At 45.2% G+C, this 22,888-nt stretch overlaps 1 protein-coding gene across 5 annotated transcripts in view; it reads left to right on the top strand.

Moving 5' to 3' along the window:
- The window catches only part of DYNC2H1 (dynein cytoplasmic 2 heavy chain 1), a 269,900-nt gene that overhangs the window by 154,485 nt on the left and 92,527 nt on the right, over nucleotides 1–22,888 (top strand). For all 5 annotated transcript variants that reach the window (XM_046014703.1, XM_046014702.1, XM_046014701.1 and 2 more), the window contains 6 exons: nucleotides 262–387; nucleotides 1,426–1,536; nucleotides 2,396–2,551; nucleotides 7,239–7,314; nucleotides 12,144–12,352; nucleotides 15,109–15,213. In XM_046014703.1, coding sequence (XP_045870659.1) covers nucleotides 262–387; nucleotides 1,426–1,536; nucleotides 2,396–2,551; nucleotides 7,239–7,314; nucleotides 12,144–12,352; nucleotides 15,109–15,213 — 783 coding nt within the window. The remainder of the gene's footprint in view (nucleotides 1–261; nucleotides 388–1,425; nucleotides 1,537–2,395; nucleotides 2,552–7,238; nucleotides 7,315–12,143; nucleotides 12,353–15,108; nucleotides 15,214–22,888) is intronic.

Below are 22,888 nucleotides of genomic sequence, written 5' to 3'. Positions count from 1 at the left end.
TGTTCTGAAACTTGCAAACCTGTAATGATAATATATTTTTAATAAACATGAAAGTATTAGAAATCTGCTGCTGGTGAAGGACAAAAACAACTGTTGGAAATGGCAACAGTGTTACTAAAAACTTAGAACTTAGAGTTCTAAACTGAACATCAGTTCTAAACTGAACTTAGAGTTCAGTATGTATGACAGGTTAATTTGAATCTCTTCTGTGACATATTATCAAGTCTGTAGTTAATACTGGTTTTCATTTTGTTTTTGCAGGTTGCTATGGGTCAAGGTCAAGCTGATTTAGCCATTCAGATGCTGAAAGAATGTGCCCGAAATGGGGACTGGCTGTGTTTGAAGAACTTACATCTGGTGGTGTCTTGGCTGCCAGTTCTAGAAAAGGTAGATTGAGATAAATGTGGTATGAATACAATATGATGGTAACTGTTATGTGGCATAATAGTATGTATTATAATTTACAGTTTTATGCATGTACAATGTTTTTACCAAAGCCAGTTTTTTCCTTTTTTTTTTTGGTTACTTTCATTCTGCATTTTACATTATAATAATATTAATTATCAGACATAGATTATATTTATTAAAGTAATTTTTAGACCTCATTCTTTTAGAACTCTTGGCCATTCTTCCAGCATTCATTTATTCCTTTATTCTGCAAGCACTAGTTTAGTACAGAAAGAAGCCAGCACTTGCCCTAAGTGTGGGTTGCATACAAAATTTGTACCCGCTGTGTCAGAAGGAGCTTGGTTTAGAAGAGACAGGGCACTCTCAGAGCTCAGTTGTGGCCTCAGAAACACTGTGGGAGAGAATCGACAGACTGCCGGCCATGATGAGTTCTGCCGGGGACTGTGGTCGTGAAGAGTCCGAGAAGATGTCCCTCTGAGACGGGATGTTTAAATTGACAGATGGAAGAATTTGTCAGGTTCCAAAGAGAGTACAGGTAGAAAGAGTAGTATTTGTAAAGACACACATGAAAATGGGAATGAGTGACCGAGGCACACAGCGTGAGCAGAGGAAATTGTGTGGTGAAGTTTGCATTGTAGGCAATAGGATACAACAAAAATTGGTAACGAAGGAAGTGATGTCAGTAGAGAACCCTGTGGAGGCATGAACGGAAGCAGTGAAACCCCGAGCCCCGCCCACGGATGCTGGCTGAGGCCTCGCTGGCCGCTAACGCTTACTTTGCACACACTGTGTGTCGGCACCGTGATGAGCATCATACGCGGTGTGGACTGTTACCGTCCTTGCTTGGAGCTGGTGCTGGCCCTACACCCCAGGTCACGGAGCAAATAAGCAACAGAACGAAATGCATCGGCTTGTCACAAAAAGATCTGAGAAGGAAATTTTACTTAATAGTATATTTATAAAGTGGAAATTAGTATGTGTAAGTAGGTTTTTCTTGTTGCTCTTTTTGTACACAAGGAATTGAACGCTCTTCAGCCTAAAGATACCTTCCGCCTGTGGCTCACGGCGGAGGTCCACCCCCACTTCACCCCCATCTTACTGCAGTCCAGTCTGAAGATCACCTACGAGGTAAGGAGACGTCAACCCCGAGTCACTCGGTGTGAGGTGCCGTGGTCTCCTCGCACCTCCTGAAGCTCCTGTCACGAACTGCCAGTCGTACGGAACACACCGGAGTTTCCTTCCCAGCGGTCACTTCAGGTAGTAAGTGGACGGAGGACCTGAACGGACGTTTCTCCAGACACGTGCACGGCTGACAGAGCCATGAGCGGGTGCTCAGCATCATTGTCATCAGGGAAATGCAGATGAGAGCCACGATGGCTCAGCACGCTTGTCCGATTTTCAGTGTCGTTTTCCTTTTTCCAGCCCATCGTGCTTCGGACACGTAATGTCCAAGCCTGGTGTACCCAAAACTGTATGTTTGCAGTGTTAGCCTGTAACTGGTCAAAGTCATAAATAAAATAATTAACTGAATTAAAACTTTTAGAACTGGTAATAGAGATTCTGCTTGTTTTTTTTTTGTTTTTTTTCCCTCAGTTTGTAGAAATTTCTTCCTCCCCGGAAAGGACGAGTCTTCTTTGAAAGTGAAAACCACATGCCCCATAGCAATCAGTGTCAAGTTCATTGTGTAAATGACAATTTGGTTTCAATAAATTACCTCAGTAATCATATAAAGCTTATTTAGTTGTTTTGAATATTGTTGGTTTTAGAGGTTTTGAATTTGAAAGTGTTTGAATTTATAATTGGTAGGAAGTGTTAAGTACAAGGAGTTTAAAACTAGTTTTAGATATGTACATTTTGCAGTAGCATAATAGTAAGTCAAACTGGGTAGTAGTGAAAACTTTGCTTTATTAAAATGTCTCTAAACATGTTAAATATTACCTTCATCTGTAAGATCTGAAACAATAGGATGTCAATTTTTTGTCATTAGTCACCTCCAGGTTTGAAAAAGAACTTAATGCGTACTTACGAGTCTTGGACTCCTGAGCAAATCAACAAAAAGGATAACATACCTCGAGCTCATGCTCTCTTCAGTTTTGCATGGTTTCATGCTGCATGTCAGGAAAGAAGAAATTATATCCCGCAGGTGAGTTAGAACGTCTTGGACATGTTGTAAGCTGTGCATGTTGTGTAGCAGTGTTTCTACGACTTAGTGTAAATGGCTGGGATTACTTCATAATTTGGCTCACGAGTCCTAACTCTCGCTCTCGAATTCTGTCTGTGCCGTTCGCCTTGTGGACCGCGTACGGTTACGTAGTTCACGTCTCTGAATGACGTTGTTCAGAACAAGGTGTGACCCGTCATAAGCCCTCAGTGATGGTTAGGTGTCATTTCTGTGGTCACAGTCATCTCCGAGTTCAGACCTGAATTCTGCGTAGTTTTTATAGTGTACGGCCCTCAGTGAAGGCCACGGATAGCCGTGTCCTCAGACTGGGCTCCTGGGGACCGTTCCCACCATCTTTCTTTCTCAGCGGCCTGGCTCTGCCTTCTCCCGGCCAAGTATGCTTGAGATCGGGACGTTTCTCTTCACTGTTTTTCCCAGGCCTCCTCACCCCTTACTTGTTCTGTTGTCCAAGGTCACTTTCCTCCTGTGTTTGCTCTGTCCACGGGGCAACCAGACTTGTTTTCCTAACGTGTAAGTGGGATGATTTCGGCACTCTGCCTCCGGCCCGTCAGATGGCTGTGTTGTCCTCGTGCAGACCATGCACGTTTCCTGCTCTGGTCCGGAAGGAAAGCCCGGCCTTCGTCCCCAGCCTCCTCCCAGAGCCCCACCCCCGCTCGTTCTGCGGACTTCCTCCTGGTCTTTGAGTTCACACAGCTTGGTGTTGCCAAAGGTTGTGGTTGTGACCACATCTACCCCTTGCCGCACCGTCTGAGCTGGCCCCACGTTCTGTTCTTGCCGGATGTCAAAGCCACACGTTGCATCACATCCGATTCAATTTTTCCCGTCTGGTTAGCATTGCCTGCATCTGTCTCCTCCTGAACCACACCCCCCCACCCTAATTGAGCCTCTCTCTCTCTCTCTGTGTCACTTTCATGTCAGAGCGAGAGTGTCACGGGGAGTGCAGACCTGGGCTTGAGTCCTGACTCCAGATGTCCTGGACGCATGAGCTCGGCCCATGGTGGGGACGCTCCTCACGTGCACCTCTGTCGCGGGGATTAGACGAAGTAGTGAAAGTTTAGAAGCGCCTTCCACGTCGCCTGTCTGTAAAGATTGTCAGACTGCTGAGATAGTGACTAAAAACAGCAGCGTGTTGTTGCACAGAATTTGCAAGCTACACTCAAAAGGGAAGGTGTGCCCACTGTCCTCATTTGACCAAGGAGCCCAGTGAGTCGTGATGGCAGTTACCTGCTGACGGAGCCGCACCTCAGACGCTCTGGAGCTTGTCGGGGGCCAGGCCCACTTTCCTTCAAAGCCCGTGCCCCCAGGAGTAATCCTGACAGGAACCACAGTGACCGTCATGGCCCGTCATTGAAGAAAGGAATATTTTTTACATGAAATTAGATTTTTTTTAAATGAGGCAATACACGTGTATAACATAAATTAAAAAGTTATGAGACGATCTGTTGGGTGCCTGGGTGGCTCAGCTGTGAAGCCGCTGCCTTCAGCTCAGGTCGTGATCTCAGGGTCCTGGAATCGAGCCCCACATTGGGCTCTCTGCTCAGCGGGGAGCCCGCTTCCTCCTCTCTCTCTGCCTGCCTCTCTGCCTACTTGTGATCTCTGTCTGTCAAATAGATAAATAAAATCTTTAAAAAAAAAGTTATGGGAGATTTGCAACTAAATTTTAGTTCTCCCCCACCCCCGCCTGTCCTGTCTCCCTGACACAAGCTCCCGTTCCCAGGGCAGCCGCTGCTCCCCCGTCTGTGGGTCCTTCAGGAGGAGCGTGTAAGTCAGCAGCACGGGTTGTGTGTCCGCAGACCCGCACGTGTTCTTTTTAATTCCAGTAGGGGCCACTTTACGAACACCTTTTTGTATTTTGCTTCATTAACCAACACATTTCAGAGATTTCTAAATCTTAGTAACCACTTACTGAATTTTAGATACTGCTTGTGCTCACAGTATCGAACCCTTACTGGGAGCGTTCTGTGTTGTGGGCTGGATAGATACATTCTCTTTCCGTCTCTGCTACAGTGAGGTCCCTGCACCTGCCTCATGCCAGGTTTCTTCACGGTGGCAGTTCCTGCCTTGGAATGTTGGGGTCAAAAAAAATGTATAATTTAAGGAATTTGTAAATGCTACCAAAAGACTCTTTTTAGAGCAGTTTACTTTCACACACATAAAATATTTGGAAGTGTCACTTTTTTTTTGAACATGTTAAGTTGCTCTCTTGTAAATGATGAAATTAGAGGAAAACCCAGTCAAAACCTGAACTCGCATTAATTGCTAGAGACAGTGTCCCAGGGATGTGCACTCCACAAACTCTCTCTTTCCCTTCTTTTCCTCCTCTAATCACCAACTTCTAGAAAGGAAGATCACCCAGTTCTGCTACCAGATCAACTTAGTTTTCCTTCCTCACGTTAGCAGAAGATGTTTTGCTCTTTTTCACTGGGGTGCTGTATTTGCAGAATTAACCTCCTGTTTCCCACACACATACCGTACTTCATCTGGTGTTTTTATTTGATGTTTGTCCTTCTTGGTCATCTTGTCATTCGTCCTAGACTGTGAGCACCTTGATGACAGGCTTCATCCCATTCATCTTTGCAGAACCCTTCCCACGGTGCCTGGGTTTCCAGGTGGGCTGAGCAGGATTCCATGGGCTGTCTAGAGAGCCCCTCCACAATTCACCACATGGCTTCTGTTAGAAACTATGACACAATTAGCAAATACTACCTTTTGAATTTTTTGTTCCATGTTTTTGAAATCCTTCCTCACATACCTGTATGTCAGTAACAGTGTGACTCAGAGACCAGTTCTTACCATTTTAGAATTGGAATCTCATTTGGAAATTGTTGTCAGGGGGTACTGAGAGCTGCAGTCTTCTAACTGGAGAGGTTTATAATACTAATCTTTAAAGTATTGAAAAAAAAATTTTTTTCAAGATTTTATTTATTTATTTGAGAGAGAGAGTGAGAGTGTGCGAGCACAAGCAGAGGGAACAGCAGAGGAAGGAGAGAAGCAGACTCCCCCCTGAGCAGAGAGCCTGAGATCATGACCTGAGATGATGACCTGAGCCGAAGGCAGAGGCTTCACAGCTGAGCCACCCAGGTGCCCTGAAGCACTGAAAACATTTCAGATCAACATTCACAAATAAGGTCTAGTAGAGTGATATGAGAAATATTATTAATAAGGCTTTTTTTTGAGTTGGTAGGAAATTTAGTTAAAATACTATGGGAAGTTTGTTAACTGTGATGGGCACATACAGGATCTCACAGATCTTCAGTTCTTAGTTGTACTGAAACTCAGCGAGCAAGGTCTAAACCTCTTGTGTTTTTTACAAGATCTATAAATCTAAAATGGATCCAAGCGTTGGTGATACCCACATTCATAGATCTAGCTCAGATCGGTTCTCTAAGGTCTAGGCTTGTGTGTGTAGCAATTTCTGTGACTTATCAGTTTGTTTCGAAAAGCACTGAAAACCTATGTACTCTGGACCCAAGTACTAGAGTGTAAGCTTCTCGGGAGCACAGATTTGGTCTCCTGTGTCCGTTGCTGTATTCGCACGGACCGGACAGGCACTCGGCCACCTTCAGTTGGACACTTTTGTTCCTGGAGCTCATGGAACGCTTCCAAGCCTTGCGTTCTTACAGCGGCTCTCAGCAGCCCGTGACGCCACTGGAAGGCCTTCCTAACACCTCTCTTCGTGGTATCTTCATCTGCCGTGACCACGCAGTACACGCATTCTTTAATTCCGTTGTCCTAACTCCCCATGTACGTGTTTCTTCCTGTCTGTTCCACTCCCTCCCCAGCGAGGAGGGCCCTGCCTTACCCCTTAGCTAAAGTCAGACTTCCTTCTTGTGTGTATCAAGTCTGTTTCCTTCTGGCAGAGCATTGTAGCTTGTCCTGTAGGTGTGTGCCCATGCTGGGCTGTATCCGCCCGCTTCCCCCTTCCCCACGTTTGACTGACAGTGAGTGGGGGGCAGGGATTATTGATGTTTGGGTTCATTCGCTTAGAGATTTAAAACAGAGCTTTACGTATAATATGCATTTAATAAACATTGTTTTAAGTGATTAATGGATGAATGAAATTTGTGTTGGTGCTCCTAAATACTATTATAGTCTGAAAAGATTTTAGTTTCCAACGTAGTACATTGAACTAATTAAAGTTAACAGAAGTGCCATCAAAAGTTTTACTTTTATATTTTTACAAAACATAGTGCCCTATTAATGTTCTTTTTGTACACACGTTTGTAGTTATTGACTTCAATTTATAATTCCAACATGAAGGCTTCACGGGTGAAATGTATAGGGAATAATGCTGTATGCCTTTGGGCCTTTAAAATTTTTTTGTAATATTTCTGTTGTCATGTGTACTTGACATGTGTACATCATATTTAAGCTCAAAAATTTACCAATTCGTTCTATGAGTGAATTGCCACAATACTAAACAATAAAAACTGGTAGTCTTAAAAGTCTTTGGCATGCTATGAGAGTCAATCAATTTCTTTTAAAAGATTACTGTTACCTTAGAGTTACTGTTTTTATTATAAATTTTCAGGGGTGGCCCTTTTATTTTTTTAGCGTATTTTGAACATCCTTAAAATTATAAGGTCATGATGCATATATATATTTGTGAACACTATAGTTCTTTAATATTTGTACATTTATTTTGTAGGGTTGGACCAAGTTTTATGAGTTTTCTTTATCAGATCTCCGGGCTGGCTACAGCATTATTGACAGGCTCTTTGATGGTAAGTTCTGATAGTTGTCGTCTCTGGTATTAATGGGAACATTTTTTTTTAGGTCTTACGAATAAAGTGTTCCTTCAAGAGGGACTTCCTATCATAAAATGTGCTGTTTGCTTTTCATGTGTTTCGTGTCCTGACTGCCATGCTTGTGCTGGTGGGTAGTGCTTGGGCAACTGTGGTCATTGGTTTTACGTGCCATGGTTTTCTGATTGATCTATAGCGCTCAGGAAACAGAAAGTGAGAAAGATCTTGTCTTCACTCTGTGGCTTTCCTAAGTTTCAGATGCCTGAGGAAGGATTCACATCTCGGGAACTGTTAAAATGCAAGAGTGTGGTAGACTATGGTCCATGCTGTGAATCTGTAGAGTCTTAACTTATGATTAAGTTGGAGTCAGGAATCAGGTACAAATAATAGATCGAAGTAGGGCAACAGACGAGACTGTGATCTGAGGGGCAGAGACCATCCTGCCCCCCACCTCCTCAAGCCAGGAGCAGTGGAGTCTCTGACCTGTGCTGTGTAGGTGAGGGCAAAGGGACGCGAGAGTTGAGAGAGTGATGGATTGGAGGAGAGCACATTGATTGGAATCTCAAGCTGGAAGCTGATTCCCGTCTCCCCGTCCACCTGCAGCCCTGCCAGACCACCCTTCCCTGAGGCAGCCCCACGTCGGTGAACAGCACCACCGTTCACGTATCTGTTCAGGTTCAGGACCTGTGAATCACCCGGGCTTCTTTCTCTGATCCTTAAACATCACGTGTTTGGGCATTTTATGTTCCTTCCAAGTCCAAAGCAGATCATGATTCTGTTCATTTATTGCGACTTCATCCGCGCCTTGGGGGTCCAAGCAAGAGCTTCATACCCAGTCTTCTTTCTGGTTTAGCACCCTTGAAAACTCTCCACACGGTAGAGAAACTGTCAGAAAAGTAAAATGTAGGATTCCCGCTTAAAACCTACAGCAGCACTAGTCTTTCCTTTCCTCTAGCGAGCCAGACCCGTTCCTACCTAAAGGTTTGGTCGGTGTGCTTCTGTCAGAGACGCTTTCCCCAGCGCCTGTCCTCCTCTGACCGTTCACCTCTGCTCTCTGCTCTGCTCTGACCATTCACATCTGCTCTCTGCTCTGCTCTCTGGTTTGCTCTGTCCGCATCTGCTCTCTGCTCTGCTCTCTGCTCTGCTCTGACCATTCACATCTGCTCTCCAGGGGTCCTCTTTGGATGAGCTTTCTGCTACTACCCGTCTGAAGTAATGTAAACATTATTCTCTACCCCCTTGTTCTGTTGTTCTGGAGCACGTCAGTGATAGGTAGTCGTTTTTTGGTTGCTTATTCATTTGTTCTTTGATCCCTTCCCACTAGAGTGTAATCTGTCTCAAAGCAATGTCTGTTCACGATGTATGTCCTAACCCCGTAGCAGGACCTCGCCCAGAGTAGGCGCACCCCGTTATCGTTGGCTGGATTAATATCAGCTCTCAGAAATGACTCTGTAACTTGTCTTTGGCAGAATGATAGGGTTAGACATCTAGGATGTGTCCAAGTCCCACTGTACTTTATATGTTTATGGGATTAAAGTTTTGAGTGATCTGTGTACGAAAAGTGCTACGTTCATACGATCACAGCTCGGTGAAACTGCCACACAACATGCTCCCGTAGCCAGCGCTCTAATCCGGAAACAAAGTTGCCAGAACTGCTGCCTTCCAGTTAGGACTGTCTCCCCCACCTCCCCCCGCCACGCCCAGCTTCTGTGGTGCACACCAGCATCTTACCATATAGACCAGTTGCGCCTGTTTTTGTAAAGCTGGAATCCTGCATCATACAACCCTCCGTCTTCAGGCTCTTTGATTTAATGTTCTGTTTGAGAGACTCATCTGCGTGGTTCCATGTGGTGAGGGATGGCTTATTCTCAGTGCTGTCTAGTATGCCGCTCTGCAAATACTTCCCTGGGGTGTCAGCTGGGTCCTTTGGGGCGACTCTGAATAGTGCTGCCACAGCTGTGGGTGACTAGTTGATGTACGTATATTGGGTATATCCGTACGAGTAGGTAGGATATTCATATCTTCACCTTTTGTTCATCGTTAGTGAAATCAGTGAATGCCAAATAATATTCCAAGTGAGGTTTTCTTTACTTAACAAACTTCGAATTCTACATCAGAAAACTACATAAACTTACAGCTTAATAAACGGTCATATGTGGAACCATTGTAACTGTCTCCAGGTCGACAGAGTTATCACCAGCCTTCCAGCAGTGCGTCCTTTACTCCTTCCTGCGCGTGACCCAGCACTGCCCCACTCCCTGCCAAGGGAACCACTTTTCTGGCTCTATAAGCTGTTCTGTTTTTGTTTTTTTTAATTTTTATTTATTTGACAGACAGAGATCATAAGTAGGCAGAGAAGCAGGCAGAGAGAGAGGGGGAAGCAGGCTCCCCGCTGAGCAGAGACCCTGATGCGGGGCTCGATCCCAGGACCCTGGGATCATGACCTGAGCCGAAGGCAGAGGCTTTAACCCACTGCGGCCCCCGGCGCCCCGGCTGTTGTTTTTAATATTAATTTTGACAGAGTTTTCTGGAGAATCTGTACTTATGCTTTAGCCTTCATTGAAACTTGGCGATTTTTCTTTTTTTTTTTTTGTATTTTCATGTTTCTATTTAAATTCAAGTTAGTTATCCTACAGTGTATTATTGGTTTCTGGAGTAGAATTCAGTGATTCATCACTAATAAATGACACCCAGTGCTCATCACAACAAGCATCCCCCCTCAACGCCCCTCCCCCATGAAGCCCATCTCCCACCCACCTACCTCCATCCACCCGGTTTATTCTCTATTGTTGAAACTCTCTTACGGATTGCTTGCTTTTCTCTCTCTTTTTTTCCCTTTCCATTTTCCCTTCCCTTATGTCCATCTGTTTTGTTTTTATCCCACATCTGAGTGAAATCATTTGTATTTGTCTTTCTCTGACTTATTTCACTTAGCATCATACCCTCTGGGGAAATGGCAGGATTTCATTCTTTTTGATGGCTGAGTAATATTCCATTGTCCTTGCCCTTTTGAGTGAAGCATCCACAGCAGGGAGCCGGCACGATGTGCCCTTGTGGTTGAAGCTTGTGATGGAGTGATTAGCAGCATCACAGGTCTTACATGCATCACGCCACTGACTTGATGTGGATAAGAGGCCCGTGCTTTAAAGTGATAGCGAATGTCATGGTGAAAATCTGTGTCAACTCAGGACTACAGAATTTCTTGACATGGGGGATTTCCACATGTACAGAATTAAATGCAAAAAAAGAGAAAAAGTTCTAATTATAGGGGTGAGTTGGCGTAGAAATTGCATAGTTCCTAACAGCTGGAGTCCATGTATACCCTTGATGCCCAAGCTTCCTGAACTGTAAAACGGGAATAATAGCAGATGCCGTATCCATCAGTTCGATTCCGGGAAAGTTTGAATGAGAAGAGCCACAGGAAACATTTAACATTTAGTACGCTGAGTATATGGAGTGAGCTAGCGGAAATGATTGTTACTGCTGCTGCTCTCATTCAGTTCTGTTTGCTTTAATCCTAAACAGAATGAAACTTACTCTGCAGTGGGTGTAAGATCTTAAAAATGCTATAAAATATTTTACATAATAGCTGTTTGTATTTTATAAGTTGAAAGGTACCCAGTGTTTCTGTATGCCCTGGCGACCTACCTGGGAATGAATGAGCTATCCAGGACCGGTACCTGACTTAGTGGAGATCAAGGCAGAGCTGGGGCGTGGGGTCCTGGTGAAGTCCATTGTCATGGCTGCTTGGCCACGGTTGATAAGGTGATGGTGGCAGGAGGCTACAGCTGCCCTTGGTCTGCAGGGGGCCGCCCGCGTCACCCGGGGCCAGCACACGCAGTCACAGTGCCCTCAGGCTTTGCGCACATCTCCGGATTTGGCAGGAACCTGCATTGGAACTCGTCGAGCAAGCCCTGTTCAACAGCCGGCTTCAGTACAGCCGTTTCCTGTATTTGCACAGACCTGACGGTTAATTCTTACAGTTTAAAATTACCACTGAGCTGTGATGTGAACAGTGCATGGCCTGGCCGTGTAAACTCTGAAGTGTGTTGTCCACATTGGGGTGCTTAGGGATGGCTTGAGGTAAGACTGGGAGGATCTGAAGTTACTATTTCATTTTTGCAAAATTAAATAGTAACTTCAAAGTCTCATTGTACTCATTTATACTACGTTTCTCTTTTAGAATAGAGACTGTACAGTTGACCGTTCAAGTCATGACACTATGAGACTGTAATGTGCGAAGTTATTTTGTAGCGTTTCCTTATTCAGATTGTTGTGATGAGCTGAGGTTTTCATCGTAATGTAAAATTAGGCTTTGAATATATTCTAAGGAATTTCCCATTTAAGGAGGCAGTGTTGTGTGACAGATGTATGGTTTCAGAGCACGTCTTCTGGTTCAGATCTGTGGGATTGTGTGATTTTCTGATTGGGGTCACTCACCCTCCCTGTTCCTCAATTTCGTCATTGATATAATGCGCAATTTTAACAGTTCTATGTTAGAAGGCTTAAGTGAGTTTATACATGGCAAAATGGGGAATTTTACTTGATTAAATAATCTCAATAAATATTAGCCATTGTGTGATTATATTAAGGTTAATTATTATTAAAGAGAATATTAATGAGTTTTACATTCCTATTAGTGAGCCTTTTAAGGAATGATTTGACTTAGTTAAATGTATGTTGTTATATTCTAGAAATATAACTGGAGCCAAGAATTTAGTTAGTATTTTAGAATAATTTAGAATATTCTTAGGCCATTTCTAATATCCTAGAAATAAAGCTAATACAAGTATGTTTTAAAATTATAGGTACCAAAGATGTGCAGTGGGAATTTCTACACGGTTTACTTGAAAATGCTATTTATGGCGGACGCATAGATAATTATTTTGACCTTAGAGTTCTTCAGTCATACCTGAAACAGTTTTTTAATTCATCAATCACTGATGTTTTAAACCAAAGGAATAAGAAAAGTGTTTTTCCGTATTCCTTATCTCTACCAAAATCCTGCAGCATTCTGGTAGGTAAAACTCATCATTTTTAATCTATTACCAGACACTTGAATCCTTTCTTAAACTGTTAAATACATGTTTCTTTTCAAACGCACAAGTAATTCTCGTTCTCGAATACAGATGATTGCTATGGCAGTACATGGCCTGGCCGTGTAAACTCTGGAGTGTGTTGTCCACGCTGGGGTACTTAGGGATGGCTTGGTGGTAATAGGGTAGAGTTGCCAGTTAGGAGAATGTTCAAGAGGTAAGACGGGGAGGATCTGGAAGGATCTGGAAGGAGAGAGCCTGCATGTTCTAGTGGGCCTGAGAGGGCTCGGGGATCAGATTCCTAAATCAGATCCCTAACACCTGTATCTTCACTTTCTGGATTTTGAGTTAAAGCAGGTCTGACTGTGTGAGAGATGGCCTTGAGCTGGCTTTGACTACGGCATTTCTGTGGACGTGTGTTTATCTTAGCTGGCTGGAGCTTTTCTCCCTGAGTCATCCTACAGAAGCCTTATAGAATGAAGTCATCTTACAGAAAAGAGTACTAAATATGGCCCAAACATCTCAATTCTGATGTATTTTGCCACAAACTTACCTTTGCTTAATGTCCAAATAATGCTTTTATTATCTGGAATGTTATGATCACATACATACATATTCAGTTACATAGTTCTTCTCACAGGATTGGGGATTTTTCTCTCTCATCCAAGTATTTTTTGAGAAAGTTCTTCTGTTTCAGTGACATAATTGTCAAAAGTCAAAGTTTGAAAACTAGTTTTGTGTATGTTACTGAATATCTTGTCAAGTATCCCGTCTGGTTTTGTTTTTCAGTATTTTTCATTCATTCACTCAGTTATTGAGTAAGAGCCCGGCCTATCTGTCCGCCCCGGGTGGCCCTATGCCAGACCGCGCAGGCACGTGGGCGTCTCTGGAGCTGACTTGCCAGCGGGAGGGCATCCCGGGGCTTTTCATGGCCCAGCTACTTCACACCCTGCACCCATAGGCCTCCCTCTCTCTGTGAACGTTAAACTGAGTAATAGAACTCCTACAGAAACGTGCAGCGAATGTTTTACACTGAACACAGGAGCGGAACTAGTGCTGGGGTCCAGAAACAGTGTGACCAGCTCCCCGGAAGTCTTCCTCACGTTCCCTCTAGTCGTTGCCCCCCCCCCCCCCACAAAGGAGGCATCATCCAGGCTTCTAACAGCCTATGTTAGCTTTTTTTAAAAAGATGGATTTATTTGAGAAAGAGACAGTGTGTACGAGTGGGGGGAGATCAGAGGAAGAGAGAGAATCTCAAGCAGATTCCCCACTGAGCAGGGAGCCCGATGTGGGGCTCGATCCCAGGGCCCTGAGATCATGGCCTGAGCTGAAACCAGGGATGCTTAACCCACAGAGCCACCTGGACACCCCATCCTACATTAATTTTGCCTATTTTGAGCACCATGTAAATGGTATCCCTTGGTGATATTTTTCTGCATCCAAGGGAGGACAACTTGGTGTGGGTGTGTAGCTGTCATTTAGGAAACACAACTGTGCACAGATGGGGCATCGGGCAGAGACTTTAGCCAGAATGCATGAGAAAAGGTCACAGCCATTCTGGAATGAGTGAAGGATATCAACAGAGAATGAGTTTTATATCTGTAGGATGATTTGTGAGAAGCATTGTTAAGTTTCCGTCTGAGTTCTAGAGAAGGAGGAAGCCAGCATTTCCCAGGAGGGTGAGAACACCTGCTTGTCCCTGCCCCACGATGCACACGCGTGTGTAAGCGTGCGCCCACAAGCTCAAATACACACATACTGATGCATACGTGTATGTGTTGCGATTGAACACCCTGAAGAAGTAACAAGTGTTGAGTTACAGGGTGGGAAAATGTCACAAGAAGCACATCTTTCCAAAGTCGGACGTGTTTACAGGCCCTGGGCTTCCCGAAGTCCCGCCGCTGCATTGGGAGGCCTTCGCGGGCAGCTGCTGGGGCTGAGAAAGGTGATGGGGGGAGGGGGGAGACGGCCGTTTCTCCTAGTCCCGCTGCAGCAGTGTAGACACGTGTGCACGATGCGTGCCAGCGACCAAACGGAACGATTCCTACCCTTGAGCCAAAGTGAATAAATCCTCCTGGTCTACACTTGAGTTTCTCGTCTAGAGTTTGGAGTCAGTAACTGCAGACGCCTGCTTGGTATGGACCGCGTGCAATGCTTGCAGTAATTCTGGGAGGAAATGATTTGCTCGTCAGTGCGTTTCAGCGACCTCACCAGCGGAGTGAGGACTTGCGGGGACATTGCTTCATGTAACGTGATTGGCAAAGCAGTGCGCGCTCAGCAGAGCGTGTGTGTGTGGGTTCCTGGGGTTTCTCTAACTCGCAGAGGATAGATTCAAGGAATCTTCTCCTTGGAATAAGGAGAACTGCACTCTTCCGATGAGTCTCGGGTAGGTTCGGGCTTTCCTAAAAACGTCTCACGTGATATCTTACATGTAGGAGCCATGGCCATTTAAGTATTTTTGTTTTAATCAGCGCAGGGTCCCTTTGAATGTGGTGAGTTAAATTATGTGATGCTGTATTTGTAAAATTTAGGGATGAAGAAGTCATGACCAAGAGTATCTTCTGTCCGCAACTAAGTGGACATAAGTGTTACATAGACTGAAAGTTAGATTTACCTAGAAAATGTGAACATATGAGTAACGAGTGATTTAATATTTTCCAGTATCTGTTCTTTCTGATTTCCGTGGTTCTATGTTCAATCTTTATAGAAAAGCTCTTTTTCACTTCTCCACATTCAGGACTATCGTGCCGTCATTGAAAAGCTTCCGGAGGACGACAAACCGAGTTTCTTTGGTCTCCCTGCCAACATAGCTCGTTCGTCTCAGCGTATGATCAGCTCTCAGGTAACCGAGGAGAGGAGCTGCTGTGCAGAAAAGAGGGAGTCTGATTGGATACATCAGACCCCACAAGCTGTCACTTAACATTTTCCTTTTATTTAGCACAGTAAATGCCAGCTCTGCCGTAAATAAGTTGTAGAAGAGCCGAAGAGTTCTATATTAATACAGCTGTTCAAACTAGTAAAGTAACACTGAGCACTCTCACTTCCTCCGGATTATGTTTATCTTACCTCCTGGGGTTACAGAATCAACATTTTTAAAAGTTTTGTATTTTAATCCCAGTGTCTGTAACACGCAGCGTCACATTAGTTTCAGGTGTGCGATGCAGTGATTCAGCAGCTCTCCGCGTCATCCGTTGCTCATCAGGACAGGGGCACGCCTTCGTCCCCATCCCTCGGCTCCCCCATCCCCCCCACCTCCCCTCTGGTGACCAGCGGTGTGTTCTCTGGAGTCGAGAATCTGTTTCTTGGTTTGCCTCTCCTTTTCTTCCCCTCTTGGCTCTTGTTTGTTTGGTTTCTTAAATTCCACATCTGAGTAAGATAACATGGTATTTGTCTGTATCTGATTTAGTTCGCTCAGCATCATATTCCCCAGCTCCGTCTACGTCATGGCACATGGCAAGATTTTATTCTCTTTTTATGACTGAGTAATATTCCATTGTGTATCTATACCCCACATCTTCTTTATCCGTTCTTCAGTCCATGGACACTTGGGCTATTTCCATAATTTGGCCATTGTAGATAATGCTGCTGTAAACATATGTGTGTGTATCCCTTTGAATTAGTGTTTCTTTCTTCTCTGGCTAAGTACCCAGTAGTGTGATTGCTTGATCATACGGTAGCTCTGTTTTTAATTTTTTGAGGACCCTCCATACCGTTTTCCAGAGTGGCTGCACCAGCTTACGTTCCCACCAACAACCTAGGAGGGTTCCCCTTTCTCCATACTCTCACCAACACCTGTCATTTCCTGACCTGTTGATTTCAGCCATTCTGACTGGTGTGAGGTGGGATCTCACTGTGGTTTTGATTTGTATTTCTCCGATGCCAAGTGATGGGGAGCATCTTTTCACGTGTCTGTTGGCCATCTGGATGTCTTCTTTGGAGAAATGTCTATTCATATCTTCTGCTCATTATTTAATTGGTTTCTTTATTTTTTGGGTGTTGAATTATATAAGTTCTTTATAGGTTTTGGATACTAACCCTTTATTGGTTATGTTACTTGCAAATATCTTCTCCCATTCTGTAGGCTGCCTTTCAGGTTTGATGTTTTCCTTTGCTGTGCAGAACCTTTTTATCCCGATTAAGTTCCATTAGTTTATTTTTGCTTTTAATTCCTTTGATTCAGGAGACCTATCTAGAGGGATGTTGCTATGGCCAACGTCAAAGAGATTACTGCCTGTGTTTTCTTGTAGGATTTTGATGGGTTCCTGTCTCACGTTGAGGTCTTTCCTCCATTTCGAGTCTATTTTCATGTGTGGTGTAAGGCAATGGTCCAGTTTCATACTTCTGCATGTGGCATCCAATTATCCCAATACTGTTTGTTGAAGAGGCTGTCTTATTCCCATTGGACATTCTTTCCTGCTTTGTTGAAGATGAGTTGGCCATAGTTGTGGTTTGTTTCTGGGCTCTGGTCCCATCGCACTGACCTGTGTGTGAGTTTGTGCTGGCCCCTGTGTCTCTAGGGTGTCCCCTGTGTCTGTTGCACGCACCCTCCTTTTGTGGCTACACTGCTTTCGCCTTGAGTCCTGTTGTCTGCGGTGATTGTGCCTGGCCAGTCTGGGCTTGTGTTGAGTCAAATCTGGAATTCGCCAGGGATACAGTAGTCCTGAAGCACAGGGCGTTTTCCCTGTGTTGTTCCCTGAGAAACTGTCATGGGTGGGCAGTGTCTGCAGGTAGAACAGCTGTCTGTGCCCAGCCCGCTGCCTGGGCTGATGTCTGACTGGCATGTATGGTTCTCTTTCCCTCTTCTTAGGGCAGGGGACCCTGTGGAGGGGTTCCGGCCCATGTCAGTGCTGCTGGCGCAGTGCCAGCCTGTGGCCCATCTTCGCAAGGGCCTCAGCCAAGGGCCTAGTGCAGGACGTGTTGCTAAGGAACCTGTAGCCACCGAGGACCCAGGCCCGTGGGGTCAGAAGGGATGCACCTGCCAGAGCACAGAGCTGGGCCAGGCCGTGTCAGCAAGAGCTGCAGGGGTGTCCTGTGAGGGGAGCTCTGGAGGCCAGGCCCGTGCACAGAGGCTGTCTGCAGGAGGACGTGGGTGTGGGCTGCGCGGTCATCATGCCAGGTGGTGAGCTGTGGGGCTGTGCTCATGCCGGCCGGCGGCCCCTGTGTAGGCCGGACAGCAGGCGAGGGAAGTGGTGCCCAGGGTGCAGCTTCCACGCTGTGTCTCCTCAAGCTGCGGATGGGGCTGTCTCTTCACGAGTGGGACCTCCATTTCCCGCTGCCCTCTGCGTCACGTAGATCTGAGCGCTCTGGTTTTCAGAGTTGCAGTTGTCGAATTCCACTGATGGTAAGAATGTGCAAAGTTAGGCCCCTCTGGTTTTCAATGCCGACTTTTAAGGGAATTCATCTTCCCTTCGTGGTTCCCCCGTATCTGGGGTGCCTGATGTGGGGTCGGCAACTCTCCCCTCTCCACGCCCCCACAGACTGTACCCCAGGTCCTCCCAGCTCCCTACTGCAACTCTGCCCTTCCTGCCCTCTGCAGTGTGGCCTCTTGTCTGTGTGTAGCTGTGGCTTCGGGTTGTTTTCTGGGTCACTTACAGGGATGAGGGTGTTACCTACTTGTATCTGTGGAATGAGATGAGCTGGGGCTCCTGCCCCACCGTCTTCCCCAGAAGCTCCTCTTTGTTGACTCTCGAGTCTGCCGACAGTTTTCCGTTTCATCTTTGCAAAAAAAATCAGATCCTAGTTTTATCAATCTTTTCTATTAGTTTTTTAAAATCTATTTTTAAAAAATTTTTTGCTCTATATTCTTTCTTTCTTCTACTAATTTAGGGCTTTGTTTGTTGTTCTTTGTCCAGTTCCTTTAGGTGGAAAGTTAGATTTTTCCTGTTGCTTGAGTTTGGCCCGAATCTCTATAAATTTCCCTTCTTGAACTGCTTTTGCTGCTTCCCCCAAAATTTGAACCATTGTGTTTCCATTTTCATTTGTCTTGGGGTATTTTATTTTCTCTTGTTTTCTTCATTGACACATTGGTTGTTTAGTAGCGTGGTTAGCCTTTGTGTGTTCAGGTTTGTTTGTTTGTTTGTTTTCCGTTTTCTTAACTGTAATTGATTGTTAGTTTTCCTTTTGTTGCCTTTGGAAAGGTGCTGGATGTTATTTCAGTTTGTCTTCAACTTACTGAAACTTCTTGTGTGTTTGAACATGTGATCTGTCCTGGAGAATAAGTCATGTTCACTTGAAAGGAATATGTGTTCTCCATTTTTGGAATGGAATATTCTCTTTGTATCTGCTTGGTCCCTTGAAAGCTGGTGTCTCCTTACTGACTTTCTGTTTGGCTGATCTGTCCATTAATGTAAGTGGGGTGTTAAAGTCCTCTCCTCTACTGTTACTGAATAAATATGATCCTTTATGTCTATCAATATTTGGCGTATATATTTAGGTGTTCCTACATTGGGTACATAAATATTTATAGTTATTCTTGTTGGATTGATCCCTTTATCCTTATTTAATACCCTTCTTCGTCTCTTCTGTACAGTCTGTTTTAAAGTGTATATTGTCTGATCTAAGTGTTATTACTGACTTGTGGTTTTCTCTTCTATTTTCATGGATTATCTGTTTCAGTTCCTTTCACTCTGTATGTGTCTTGAGGTCTTTTAAAGTCAGCATATCCGTGGGTCTTGATTTTACTTTTTCTAATCCAGACGTTCCATCTTTTGATTAGAACATTTAGTCCGGCGCTGTTTAAACTACCTATTGACAGATGTGTGCATACTGGCGTCGTGTGGGGCCGTGGTGTCTCTGGATTGGGTGCGGGTTCCTGCGGACCCTGCTGGCAAGGTATGGTGAGACAGTGGCCCGTGGGTCAGCTGGTCACCACTGGGCTGCCCCTCAGGTGTGACAGCTTGGGAGCCACTTGGGAAGGGCGCCTCGGAGGGCACTGTGGTTGGGCGGGCCGATGGATGCGGGGGCAGGGCAGGGGTTCTGGCAGCACCGCGCTGTCGGAGTCGGCCCGACCCACTAGGCTCATGAGGGGAAAGAAGAGCGATGCTCGCTCGCAGCTTCTCTCCCACAGAAAGCTCCTACAAGTCACTGCTTCTTGGCACAAGAATGAGAGAATGACCCATAGTGGACCAATGAACAGACATTGTGGTGAGGTCTGACCACAGGCCGGCTGGGGGGGCGGCAAGACTCTCACCAGGAATTGGATAGTAGGTGTGTGGTATCATTAGGGAACGGGAAGCTTTGCCCATGTGGGTGCGACCCTAAAGCCCCAGTGAAGCAGTCAGAGAAGTAATAGGTTGTCTACTTGGTGTTTTCAAGGCATGTCCAGTAACCACATTCGCTTGCCTGCACCAGTAACACACAGCTTCGGTCCCTAGGCGTCTTTACGTGACCGTGACCTTGGCCGTGGCTCTGTAGGAGAGCAACTCTCCAAGCAATTCTGTTGTTCTCTCTTTCTCTTCCCCAGATTTGTCTCCTTGTCCTTGTACAACCAACAGACTCATGTCTTTCTGACTTTGTTCTTTTCTTTCCCTCTCTCTACAGCGAACTGTTCACTCATGACTGTAGGTGTAGACTGATCATCAGACGGACCCGTGTGTCTTCCTGCTCAGTCAGGCACTGGCGGGTGTCCGGGGGTGGTGGTGGCCACTTACATGGGTATTGCTGGGGAAGTTTGAGAAGGTAGCTTGCCAACTTCCATCTGAGATGGGTGGATTCAGACTGCTGGGGAGGAGGGCTCTGAAATTCATATTTTGGGGCAATTCTTCGGCCTCCTCAGCTTCAAAAGCATCTGTACTAGAGTCTTGAGGAACTGCAGAGAATGCATCAACTGGGTATTCTCAGTAACGTGAAATCTGTGTATCGGATTCTCTTTGACAGTTTAGTTCAAAACCAAGGACAAACAAAAGGTACTGTGCTGCAGGAACAGACTTTAGAAATCACCTGTCCAAATTATCTCTTCATCTGTTCTTCACTTAGAGACATAGTGAGTGCCCGTTGTCGTGACCTGGTAAGTGCTAGGCCCTGGAACCTGGGTTTCTTGAATTACTAAATACAGAAAGCTATCTCTAAAAATTCACTGTTAAGAATTTTTTTCTCAAATGATGTTTTAAATCTTGGAATTTTGTGAATTTGGGAACTGTCAGTTTTTCCCATCAATTTAAAAACAAAAAAAATTAAAATAAGTGTTGTTTATATAGGGTTTGTGATTTGGTTCCACGGCTATGAGAAAAAGATGTTTTATCATTAGATATCGTATGTGAGATTTTACACTTCAGCATTTCAAGCTGATATTTATGGAATTAGTAAAGTCAGGGTTTTGAAATCTTAAATGGCAGTCTTAGAATTGTTTTCAACAAAACCATTTCCTTTCTTTAGAAATCAGTGGAACTCTAGAGCAATCTGAGATAATTGTGAAATTTTGGTGCAAGTTGTTCTTACGTTTCTGCATCTCGTCAATACCCTGCATGATTCAGAAAAAAGTCTTCAGTCAATTGAATCAACATTTACACAAGCCCTTGAGTCTTCCTAGAGGGATTTTGGCTTCTGGGCAAGACCAGCCCAACTCAGGAAATAAGGTGTTCCAACAAAAGGTCATTTTCTGAAGTTTTGTCTTGTTCTTTGATTTGGAACACGTTCCCATGTCCTCATTTTGCCTGACTGTGTGTGTTTCTCTGTACTAGGTGAAGCAGCTTCCTCTCCCATTCTTGAAGGAGTAGTCTTACAAGTCCTACATAGGAGACGATTGGTGGGTCTCGGGGCACAGTCCCCTGTGGGCACGATAGTCTGTCTCCCAGGGAATTTGTGGGCTTCATGTACCCCTCAAAAATGGTGGATCCCTGGTGGCCGTGTGAAGGGGGTGAGACACTTGACCAGCTGTTGATCAGCCGAGGCCAAGGGGTAGAGGGTAACTAGGGAAGCGTGGTTTCCGGGCTGTTTGGTCTGGGGCTGTGGGGCTGGGGCGGCACACGCATGCCGTTACTGTTATACGGCCACAGCCCAATGGGGTGGGGCGCGCTGTGCGGGGTAACAGGTTAGAGAGTGACGCCAGAGTTGCGTCTGCCAAGTGTCAGCGTTGGCGAGGTAGAATGAGATTGCCACAGTGATGCCACCCGCGCTTCTCCCCTGGTAAGAGTCCCAACAGGTTCCTGTCTTTCCAGTGCTCAATTTAAGATTAGTAAGTCAGTCTTCTTTACCAGTGATGTGGTTACTTTTCAGACTGCTGCTTTTGCACTTGGTCTGCTGTGAGTGTGTGTGTGTCTGTGTGTGTGTGTGTGTGTGTCTGTGTGTGTGTGTGTGTGTGTCTGTGTGTGTGTCTGTGTGTGTGTCTGTGTGTGTGTGTGTGTCTGTCTGTCTGTGTGTGTGGGTGAGTTCTTTAAAAGCAGGTCCTCTGTTCCATATAGTTGGGTTTCTCCTGGTCATACTCTTTATTGCTTTTCAAAGCCCAACATTTTCAGGGCTGTGTCTTTGGTACAGGAACCAAGGGTTGGGGTGCTTGATGGGGAGGACAAAACCCTCATTCCTCTAGGGAAAGTTCCCTCCTAATTGGGGTCCTCATTCCTGGGGTGGGATTTTTAGCAAGGGGGGTGTCTACCTTTCCCCGCATCCCAATGCCGCTCTTTTATCCTGTTTTGAGGAGGCTCTGTCCATAGAGTTTTCAGGACTTTTTCCAAGGAAATTATTCCATATGTAGCCATAGATCTGTTATGTCTACGGGACAGGGTGAGTTCAGAATTTTCCTAGATTGCCATCTTGAACTACCTGCCTCCACCATTGTATTAATAATGATCTTTTTTCAATTTTTACAGCTTTTTTGAAGTTAGTTGACATTCAGTGAACATAACGTAGAGTGTACGATATGAGGAGGGTTTATGTATGTACACACTTGTTAGAGTTTCACAGCATCCAGGGGTGCCTGGGTGGCTCAGTCGTTGGGTGGCTGCCTTCAGCTCGGGTTGTGGTCCCAGGGTCCTGGGATCTAGCCTCGCATCGGTTCCCTGCTCAACAGAGAGCCTGCTTCTCCCTCTTCCTCTGCTTGCTGCTTGTGTTCCCTCTCTCCCTCTGTCAAATGAATAAATAAAATCTTAAAAAAAAAAGGATTCCGCAGCATTAGGCAGTGAACATTCCTGTCACCCCCGAAAGTCTTCTGTAGCGCTGTGACCTCGCCCTCCGGCCCTGCAGCAGCTGCTGTCTTTTTTGTCACGGCAGACCAGTACACGCTTTCTAGAATTTTATATAGAAGGACTGTACGACTAAGTACTCCCTCTGTCTGGCTTGTCAGTCAACATAATTATCGGGAGAGTCACCTCCATACTTGAAGTTGACCTATTTCTGGTCCTAGTAAATTTAAACCTCCCGTGATGGAAGTTCAGTCTTAATTTGCTTAATTAGGTTGCATAAGCTAGAGATCTCCTGAGATTTTATTTCAGCCTTTTAATATATGACTTGGAAAAATGATGACATGTGTCCCTAATGTGGGGGGGTGGACTGTGCATTTCACCTTTGACCCCGAGTGACCTCTC

Source organism: Meles meles, chromosome 8 (genome assembly GCF_922984935.1).
Source record: "Meles meles chromosome 8, mMelMel3.1 paternal haplotype, whole genome shotgun sequence".
Taxonomy (NCBI): domain Eukaryota; kingdom Metazoa; phylum Chordata; class Mammalia; order Carnivora; family Mustelidae; genus Meles; species Meles meles.
This window is presented reverse-complemented; position numbering and strand designations above follow the sequence as displayed.